The sequence below is a fragment of the Drosophila rhopaloa genome, unplaced genomic scaffold, assembly GCF_018152115.1.
Source record: "Drosophila rhopaloa isolate 14029-0021.01 unplaced genomic scaffold, ASM1815211v1 contig_138, whole genome shotgun sequence".
NCBI lineage: Eukaryota > Metazoa > Arthropoda > Insecta > Diptera > Drosophilidae > Drosophila > Drosophila rhopaloa.
The window spans coordinates 682,562-693,662 of NW_025335015.1; the positions used below are offsets into that span (position 1 = coordinate 682,562).

Below are 11,101 nucleotides of genomic sequence, written 5' to 3' on the forward strand. Positions count from 1 at the left end.
GGCCACAAACATGCCCCCATTTTCTTCCAGTGGTAAAAAACCCCCAATTTCTATAAAAAACGAGGACGGAAGCTAACTTCGGCAAGCCGAAGTTTTAATACCCTTGCAGACTTTGCCGAAATTGCTAAAACTGAAAAAGTAGCCAAAGGAATAAGGTATACATAAATAAACTAGATTTTCATCGTTTAATGTCAATTGCTTTTATACTGCAAAAATGTCATATAAAAATAGAAAAATAGGGATACTTTCGCAGCCTTTAACTATTTTTCCTACGGAAGCTATAAGAAATAGACGTCCGATCGGCAAGCGCTTTTACCCTAATCAAGATATGCGTAAATAAATAAGACTTGGAAAAATTTATGTCAGTAGCTTACACACTACGCGAAAAATTCAGAAAATCATCAAATTTGGACCTATTTCACCCTGTTGTTCCTATGGGAGCTGTAGGATATAGACGTCCGATCGTCACGTGCTTTTATCATAATCAAGGTATGCATAAAAAAATACGATTTGGAAAGATTCATGTCAATTGCTTATATACTGTGCGAAATATCCTAAAAATCATTAAATTTTAACCGATTTCACCCTATTGTTCCTATGGGAGCTATAGGATATAGACGTCCGATCGCCAAGCGCTTTTACCCTGATCAAGGTATGCATAAAAAAATAAGATTTGGAAAGATTTATGTTAATAGCTTTTACACTGCACAAAATATTTTCCATTCTTGAAAGTTATATCCGATTGTTCCTATGGGAGCTATAGGATATAGACGTCCGATCAGCACGCGCTTTCACCTTGATGAAGGAATGTATAAAAAAATACGATTTGAAAAAATGTATAGCAATAGCTTTTACACAGCGCGAAATATTCTGAAAAACATAAAATTTGGACCGATTTTACCCTATTTTTCCTATGGGAGCTATAGGATATAGACGTCCGATTGCCACGCGCTTTTACCCTGATCAAGGTATGCATAAAAAAATACGATTTGGAAAAATTCATGTCAATAGCTTTTACACTGCGCGAAATATCATCAATTTTTGCTAGATATATCCGATTGTTCCTATGGGAGCTATAGGATATAGACGTCCGATCGGGGCGATTTTCAAACTTGATCTGCGTACACATGTTTTAGGACGCGTGTGAAAGTTTCAGATCGCTAGCTTTTAAACTGAGCTCACAAACGGTATTGAAACAGACGGACAGACGGACAGACGGACAGACGGACATGGCTATATCGACTCCCCTATTGATCCTGATCAAGAATATATATACTTTATGGGGTCGGAAACGTCTCCTTCACTGCGTTACAAACTTCTGACCAAAATTATAATACCCTCTGCAAGGGTATAAAAATCTGGACGCTAAACGCGTTAATCAATCGATGCGATTTTTGGCCAAAATTTAGTCCTCTACATAATGAAGATTCTGTTTAATTTAATATTGGTTATTTTAGTGTTTACTATTTTTTATCGATTTTATTTTTGTTATCTAAGAATCTTCCTCATTTTTTCCTAACGGCAAAAAAACACTGATCTAAGTCAATTAGCAATATGAAAATTTATCGAGGAAATCCTGATACTTTAAGGATTCATATGGTGGACTTACTGAAGCTCTAGGTCGATTCTAAAAAACGTTACATTAGCCTAAAGTAGGAATAATAATTCCAACAAATTATACACAAGCATTGAACTCCGAATGCATTCTCTCGCACTGTCTCTCTCCCTCTCTCTGACTCTGTTTACTACAATAATTGTGCGGCGGCTGATCTTGATTTCGTTTTAAAACTTAAAATTAAACAAATGAAGTAGCATTGGTATTAGTTAACCAACAATTTCAAAATCGAGACATTGTTATTGAGAGTCATAATAACAAACTTAAACGAATTTGTGAACTTCATCGATCTTATGACTACTTACAATATGGATTACTTTTTTGCTACGGAGAGGACGGTTATTCAGTAAATATACCTCAACGTGACCCTATTAAAAATATTTATCTAAAAAGAGCAAATCAAAAAAAGTTGAGTGCAGAAAGTTATATTCATCTTCAAGACGCTATTGGTAGGGGTGAGCGGATGTGGCTCAACTTGGTCAAATGATTATTTTGCCATCTACTTTTACAGGTTCACCTCGATGTATGCATGAAAAGACACAAGATGCCATGACTAATGTTGTTCAGTTTACTGCTTGTCCCGATAGTTTGAGAGCGAACCGATCAGCTGATCGTTCGCTCATCTGGACCTGTGTAGGACGAGGGCAGAGAAAACAAAACGCAACCAGAACCAACAGTCTGCACGGTCGAACAACGCTGAACGCACGCCGCCGGTCTACCGAAATTTGCACTTTATCATACTTTTGTTAATCTTGGAATCAGAATAATTATATCGCTTTGAATTTATCTTTTGTGTTTGCCTTTGCCTGGGAACCTCTCGTACAATGACCCCTCGTTGACTTAATACAAGGGGACACAACTGAACATGGTGGCCCATGAGGGGAACCTGCAAAGCAAATACAGTTCGTAAAAGGTTAATTAGAATTCCGTTAAATAAATTTCGTCAGATCGACACGCCGGCTCAACGAAGCAGTGCAAAGAAGACGTCGATACATAAGCGCAGCAACGGCAACCCGGACTTTGCAAAGCGCCGTTATCTCTTCCCTTCCTCTTTGTGGTGTGGTTCTGGTATGCAAGCAGAGTGAGTTACCAAGTTGTGTGCGAGACAAGTATTACAGATTTATGTATTACATAATTATTCGGGGTGGTGAGTTGCGCAGGCCTTAGTCTTACACCTGCCAACATGAAACCTGTGTCGGCTGATTTGGACAAGTTGGTGAATCTGCAATCAGATCGTCACCAAGCTCTCAGGTCTGTGTTACAGAATTTTAGGAAAGATTCGCAGGCGAGGAAAACTAAAATTTATCTCAAAAAAAGGCTGGACCAAGTGGAGGAATTACGGAACGCTTTTCGGGAGACGCACTCGGTGATCGTTAATTTGGATGGATTTAGTGATTCAAGTTACGCCACGAAGAATTTCCAATCAGAATTCGAGGAGCGTTATATGGACGCTTATTGCGCTCTCGCCGAAGACTTCGACAGGCTTGGACCAGAAAATAATACGCCGACAGCAGCCGCCGGGAACGCCGACCCGGAGTTGCGAGTAAACATGCCGCAAATGTCGGTGCCTAAATTTTCCGGTGCGTGTGTGGACTGGCCAGGCTACTACGACGCCTTCACAAGTCTAATTCATAACAACAACAATTTGAGCAATGTCCAAAGATTGCACTTTCTTAAGGAGTCGTTGCCCATAAGTCGTGATAATGACATTCGTCAGATGCAACTCACGGATGTAAATTATGCAGTGGCTTGGGGAATGATGATCAAAAGGTACAACAATCCTCGTCTCGTTTTCTCACACCATATGAACGCAATCTATGCGCTGCCCAGATTGCAAAAAGGACAGCACCGACTCTCTGCGGTCGATGCTAAGCACGGTCAATGTTTGCCTAGCTGCCTTCCGCCGCGTTCAAGCCTTGGGCGGGGAATCGCAGCACTGGTTGGCGCATTACATAGCATCGAAGCTGCCCAAGGAGACCCACAACGCTTGGGAGCACCACCAAGGTAGCTCTTCAACGGTTCCATCCTATAGGGACTTGGAATCATTTCTGAACGATCGGCTAGTCATAATGGATGCGATTGAGAATCGAAGCTCGTCGTACGACTCCAATGCTGGCCCAGGTTCAACAGACCCGATCAAACGCGTGCGAGTGCATAATGCACAGGAGCAACCAAGGCGTTCGAATAACCCTTGTTATCACTGTGGCGGCGACCACATCCTACGTCGCTGTCCACCTTTCTTGGCGCTGGACTGTTACAAGCGCAAGGACATAGTCAGTAGGGCTAAATTATGCGTCAATTGCTTGAGCAAGTCGCATGCCCTGTCTCGCTGCACCAGCAACCAATGTTGTCAGGTTTGTGGTCAGCGCCATCATACGTTGCTACATTTCCCGGTTCCGGCTCAGAACCAGTCTTCGAACGCTCAATCGCATCCTGCCCGGCCGCCGACACCGCAGTTTGTGACGCCGGCACCCAGGGAAACAGTGTCTGCACACAACACACAGTCCAGGTCGGATCAAAATCCGCACGCATCTTACAGATGTCATTCGGCGACGTCATCCAACCTTTCCTCGAAAAATTTACTCCTCGCTACGGCTCGTATTATGGTACGAAACCCGACCAACGGCCTGCAAGCAGTAATAAACGCTCTCGTCGATCAAGGATCTGAGGCAACCATAGTATCTGAACACGTTGTTCAGTCCCTTCATTTGAAACGATCTGCCGTCAGAGCATCCATTTTTGGGGTAGGACAAGGGGGCGGTCGTCGTTGCAAGTATACGGTCAACCTTGAAATCAACAGTATTAATTCCAATTTTTCTTTAGATGTTGATTCCGCATATGTGCTCAATTCCGTAACATCCGGCCTCCCCAGTCTCAGCTTCTCGCCGAAGCGATGGGATCACATCCAAGGGCTCCCGTTGGCTGATCCAAATTATTACAGATCGAAACGAGTTGATCTCATCTTGGGAGTGGACCTGTTGGCACAAATCATGTTGCCAGACACGAAGATTGGATTGCCCGACGAACCCATAGCTCAAAATACCCGTTTGGGGTGGATACTATCTGGGCGAGCAGAAGGAGTTACAAAATCTTCCGAACTACTCTGTCATCGAGTAACTTTGGACACGGAGTCATTGCTCAAACGGTTCCTGATCGTTCTACGGAAACGGAGGAGGATACATGGTGCGAAACATTTTACGATTGCCCTTTAAAACATATTTGGATCCAACAATGGTATTGGGGAGATCTCATCAAATGGCGCTGAATCGGTTTATGCAATTGGAAAGGCGTCTGTCGAACGACCCGGGGCGGTGGAACAAATATGTGGAGGAGATCGAGGAGTACTTTTCGCTTGAGCAAATAGCGCCTGCTGTGGGCAGTGAGAGCAGTCTAATGAAGCGCACATCTTCGAATATGCATGTAGCTTCATGCGTGCTTCCGCACCATGCGGTCTTCAAGGAGGAACTCCATTCGATCAAACAAAGAATCGTATTCGATGCCTCCTCAAGAACTAGTAACGGGAGATCATTGAACGATATACTTTGTATCGGACCCACTTTGCAGAACGACATGTCATCGGTTATACTCAACTGGCGGAAATATCGTTTTGTTTTCACGGCGGATATACAGAAGATGTATCGCTGCATAGATGTTCACCCAGAAGACGCCCAATATCAGCGGATTTTATGGCGGGCGGCGGATGGAGCCATCAATGTTTTTGCGTTATCGACATTGACCTTTGGGACGGCTTCAGCACCGTTCACAGCTATCAGAGTTATTCAACAGCTGGCAAAGGATGAGCAGCTTTCATTTCCTAAGGCCAAGGAGGTGCTGATGAACGAAATATATGTAGACGACATTCTTTCTGGAGGACATACTATAGAGGAGGCAGAGGATAAGCGGTTGCAGGTATCGGGTGCTATAAAATCCGCACGCATGGAGTTGCGAAAGTGGGCCAGCAACGATTCGAGACTTTTGCTCTCGATTCCGTCAGAGTACCATTGCACTCAGACCCTGTTAAGTTGGGACACTACAGATCCCATAAAGGCTTTAGGAATGTATTGGCTGCCAAACAAGGACTGTTTTAAATACCAGATCAACTTCGAGATGCCAGTCAGCTCCACAAAGAGGATGATCCTATCCAGTATAGCAAGGTTGTTTGACCCGCTGGGTCTCATTGCGCCGGTCATCATCTCGGGAAAACTTATATTGAAGGAGGTTACCATGGCCAAGACAAAGCAGGCAGATGGCACGCAGACGGTTTTGGGCTGGGACGACGCGGTTCCTGATAATATCGCAGAGCGATGGCGAGTATTTCGAGACCACTTACTGAGGATCGGCGAGATAAGCATAGATCGGTGGATCCATTACACCCCATCTTCAATATCCTCAGTGCAGATGCATGCATTTTGCGACGGATCTTCCACGTCTTATGCAGCCGCTGTGTACCTAAGAGTAGAGCATCAGGACGGAAGATGCTATACATCTCTGATGGCTGCAAAATCAAAGGTTACTCCCACCAAGCCCCTAACTATACCTCGAACAGAGTTAAGTGGAGCGGTATTGGCCATCAAATTGGTGAGGTGGCTAACTATGGCTAAGTTTCTGAGCTCCTTTCTGGTCCAGACTTTCTATTGGACGGATGCTACAATTGTGCTGCACTGGTTGCATGGAGACGTCAATAAATGGAAGACCTTTGTTGCGAATAGAGTCGCCTTCGTTTTGGATCATTCCTCGCCAATTCAGTGGAGGCACGTTAGCACTACCGAGAATCCAGCGGATTGCGCTACACGCGGTCTCACTCCCATCGAGCTAAAGGACTTCGATCTGGCGAGGGCCAGAGTGGCTCGTACGCAATCAAGACTGTTGGCCATCGACAGATTTCGGTCAAATTGGCATTAACGACGCCGCTTTAGAGGCAAAGGTGGCAAAAATGCGAGTTCACCATGCAGTCCCGCAGCTGTCGTTTCTTGAGAGATTTTCAACACTCAGCCAGGCTTTACGAGTCACAGCCTACATCATGCGCTTCAAGGACAACGCGTTCGGCAAGGTAGACAGGCGCCTTGGGCCCTTAATCACTGAAGAGCTCGACTACGCTTTATTAGCCGTCGTGCGTATCGTACAGCGCGAATCGTTCGCAACCGACTTGTCTGCAGTAAGGAACTCCAAACGGTTGCCCTCGCGGAGCAAATTATTAAATTTGTCGCCGATATTAGAGGAAGGCATCTTGCGGGTGAGGGGACGACTTCGCCATTCTAGTTTGTCGCACGAACGTCGTCATCCGATAATCCTGCCAAGCTCTCATCATTTCACCGAATTAGTAATACGTCACTCTCACTGTCTAACCCTGCACGGAGGCGCGCAATTGACTTTGGCACACGCGCGTCAGCGTTTTTGGATCCTGACAGGACGGCAAGCAGTTCGAAGGGTCATACGGAAATGCGTTCGCTGCTTCAGAACGCGACCAACTACTACGGCTCAGCTTATGGGAGACTTGCCCGTTCATCGAGTCAACCCTCCTAGTCGACCATTCATTGCCACTGGTGTCGACTACACAGGCGCAATAGAGATTAAAGCAGCGCGTCTACGAGGCACTAGCTTTTACAAGGGATACATCGCTGTGTTCATTTGTCTCGCAACCAAGGCGGTGCATTTGGAGGCGGTGACAGGTCTCACCACGGAACATTTTTTGCTGGCTCTGGACAGGTTCACCGGGCGACGAGGAATGGTTCAGCACCTTTACAGTGACAACGGTACCAACTTTGTTGGTGCAGACAATGTAATGAAGACGGTGTACGGTCAGCTTCAAGCGGATTACGAGAAGCTCATCGCCCCCAAGCTTGCATCGCAGCGCACAACATGGCACTTCAATCCTCCTCTGTCACCTAACTTTGGTGGGCTTTGGGAGGCCAATGTAAAGTCGGTTAAACACCATCTAAAGAGAGTCATTGCAGATCGTCGGCTTACCTACGAAGAGTTGTCTACGGTGCTCGTAAGCATAGAAGCGTGTCTCAACTCAAGGCCGCTTTGTCCTCTCACGGCTGACCCGGACGATCTAGAAGTGCTCACCCCAGCGCACTTCCTCATCGGAGACTCAATGCTGGCGCCGCCGGAATATCAACCACAATCCAGATCCTTCGCAGAGCAGTTCCTCATCCAGCAGACGATGATACGACATTTCTGGAAGGCTTGGAGTCGTGACTGGTTAGCGCATCTTCAGCAAAGGCCAAAGTGGTGTCAGGAGACCGAAAGCTTTCAGCTTAACGACCTTGTCATTATCAAGGACGACAGGTTCCCCCCATCGCAATGGTTGCTCGGGCGTGTTATGGAGGTGCACCCAGGGACGGACGCACTGGTCCGGGTGGTGACAGTTAGAACTAAGCAGGGGCAGCTGAAGCGATCCGTAGCAAAGCTCTGTCCTCTGCCAATCCGCGCCTAAACGCACTCACCTCGATTTATAGACTGTATCTTGCGCACACTTCTTGCTCTCATCTCTCCATATTAGATTCCGAGGATACGCATCCGAGCTCGCTTATCATTACCACAGCCTGGAGAACCCGGACAAAGCGAGGATGTCTCATGCTAGGTCTAGCATTAGCGGGCGGCATGTTCAGTTTACTCCTTGTCCCGATAGTTTGAGAGCGAACCGATCAGCTGATCGTTCGCTCATCTGGACCTGTGTAGGACGAGGGCAGAGAAAACAAAACGCAACCAGAACCAACAGTCTACACGGTCGAACAACGCTGAACGCACGCCGCCGGTCTACCGAAATTTGCACTTTATCATACTTTTGTTAATCTTGGAATCAGAATAATTATATCGCTTTGAATTTATCTTTTGTGTTTGCCTTTGCCTGGGAACCTCTCGTACAATGACCCCTCGTTGACTTAATACAAGGGGACACAACTGAACAATGGTCGTCCTGATCTTTTTATTACATTTACATGTAACCCAAAATGGGAGGATATAACAAATGAGTTATTTCCAGGCCAAAAGTCTCAAGATCGACATGACATCATATCACGAGTTTTTCATTTGAAGGTTAAGGCTTTAATGGCGTTGTTGATTAACGGCCGGTTATTTGGGGAAGTGCAGTGCTTCATGTATTCTATTGAATGGCAAAAACGTGGTCTCCCCCACGTACACATACTTATGTGGTTAAAGATTAAAATTATGCCTAATCAAATCGATTCTTACATTTGTGCAGAAATTCCTGATTTACAAAAGGATCCTTTGCTGCATGAGATTGTTAAGACTAACATGATACTTGGGCCATGTGGTGTATTAAATATTAATTCGCCATGTATAAAAGATGGTAAATGCACAAAAAAATTTCCTAAAAAGTTTTTTAAGGAAACTATTACTGGAAATGATGGTTATACCCAATATCGGCGAAGATCCCCAATGGATGGGGGCTTACTGTTAAAATTAATGGTATAACTGTAGATAATCGTTGGGTTGGGTCATACAATTCCGTGCTTTTGCGGACCTTCGGAGCTCATATAAATGTGGAACATTGCAACTCAGTAAGTCTATTAAATACATTTGTAAATATGTTAACAAGGGCAGTGACCAAGCAACAGTTGCAGTCGAGAGTCTTAAAGATGAGGTCCATGTGTACCAAAGTGGTCGATATATAAGTAGCTCAGAGGCAGTATGGAGGATTTTATCGTTTCCAATACATGAAAGATATCCCCCTATTTTTCATTTAAGTGTTCATTTGGAAAATGGTCAGCGGATATACTTTGACCCAAATAAACCCAATCAATTAGCTAATCAACTAACTAATCCGGCAAAAACTACGCTTACAGCGTTCTTCGATCTTTGCAAAATTGACCACTGTGCAAAAACACTTCTTTATGTTGAGGTGCCATCCTATTATATTTGGGCTAATAAAAAATTCCAAAGAAGAAAGAATGGGTTAGATGTACCAGAGTTTTCTGGTGTTAAAAAGGATAATACTTTGGGGTGTGTATACAATACATCCAAAAAATAGTGAATGTTATTATTTAAGACTTTTACTTCACGAAGTTCGGGGTCCAACATCATTCTCTTTTTTAAAAACTGTAAATGGTGTTTTGTATAAAACATTCCAATTGGCTTGCAAAGCTTTAGGCTTACTAGAAGATGATAAGCTCTGGGACTGCACATTGGAAGAAGCAGCATTATGCCAGTCTCCAAATAAATTGCGTGACCTCTTTGCAATTATGTTAACTCATTGTCAGTTATCGGATGCTATGCTTCTTTGGAATAAGTACAAGGAAAGTCTTTCAGAAGATATATTGTATAGACTAAAATCTAAAATAGATGACGATATAGATCCAGATCTTATAGAAAAAGTTTTTAATAAATGTTTAATTTGTATTGAAGATCTCATATTGTCAATGGGCGGAGATGTCTTATCAAGTTATGGTTTACCCAAGGCAATTAGAGATAAAGAGTTTTTGGAAAACATCGAGACGAATCAGAACCACCGAACCGCGTAGACGTGTCTTTTTGCTCGCCCTGCCGAAAGACTTCCAAAAATCTACAAAGTGACCACTAAAAATAAGAAAAATAGCGAAAAGACGCTGGCAGCAATGCCATATCCCAAGGTCAACACCTCCTTGTGATTAAAACTAAATTTAAAACAGATTTAGTTAATCCAAAACAATTAAAAATGTCGAACGCAAATAAAATATTAACAAGTGCAACCGGTAAAGCCACGAAGCCAAGTCGCGATCGGCAACAAATACAACTAGACGAACGACGGCTGTCTTCTGCACGGAACAATGCTTACACTTTAATTGACTCATCGGAGGCAACAACAAAATCAACGTCACTGACCGCTACCGAAAGAGACCGCTCACTGTCACCAGCGATTTTATGCTCAAGCAGCGCTGCCGTTGCTCAGTCGTGGAGTTCACAATGCCCGTCACCTCTTTCTCTCATCGATGCACCGACTACATCGGCTTGTGCGCCCACCAGCACTGTACCCTCTCTTACAACAGCAACGTCAACGACAACAACAACTTTAACGTCTGCGGCTACCCAGAGGCCTATCTCAACACCGCAAGCAAAACTCAGCTCTACTGACCCTCTTACGAATAATACTCTCGTACAGACGGCGATCGATCGGTATATACAAATAAAAAGAAAGCTTAGTCCACAAAAAAACGTAAACTCAAATTTGCCAAAAGTACCGAAAACTTTAGGCAATACACGAACATCCGAAAACAGATTTGCCATACTTGGCGAGACCGAAGAAGACAAGGGTCAGGCGCCTCAAATCATGAAAGCTGTAAAGCCACCGCCAATATATATTAGGAAACACAACAGTGTCGATCTGATCAATAAGCTTAAACAAGTAATCGGGCCTAATCACTTCTATATCAACACCCTAAAAAGAGGAAACATATTAGAAGCAAAACTCCAGGTCAACAACGAAGACAACTTCCGTTCTGTAACAAGATATCTCGACAATGAGCTTATAAATTACTACACTTA

The 11,101-nt window shown here is 44.2% G+C and overlaps 3 protein-coding genes across 3 annotated transcripts; all 3 read left to right on the forward strand.

The window, feature by feature from the left end:
* The first annotated feature begins 2,798 nt into the window (after nt 1–2,798).
* LOC123037133 lies at nt 2,799–4,827 on the forward strand. The gene is made up of 3 exons (XM_044456629.1): nt 2,799–2,866; nt 2,933–3,385; nt 3,462–4,827. The coding sequence occupies exons 1-3, from the start codon at nt 2,799–2,801 to the stop codon at nt 4,825–4,827; spliced, it is 1,887 nt and encodes a 628-aa protein (XP_044312564.1).
* A 19-nt stretch (nt 4,828–4,846) lies between these two features.
* LOC123037134 lies at nt 4,847–6,517 on the forward strand. The gene has a single exon (XM_044456630.1). The coding sequence runs from the start codon at nt 4,847–4,849 to the stop codon at nt 6,515–6,517; it is 1,671 nt and encodes a 556-aa protein (XP_044312565.1).
* Nucleotides 6,518–6,635: 118 nt separating this feature from the next.
* LOC123037135 lies at nt 6,636–8,054 on the forward strand. Its single transcript, XM_044456631.1, has one exon. It carries the CDS (start codon nt 6,636–6,638, stop codon nt 8,052–8,054), a length of 1,419 nt encoding a protein of 472 aa, XP_044312566.1.
* The last annotated feature ends 3,047 nt before the right edge of the window (nt 8,055–11,101 follow it).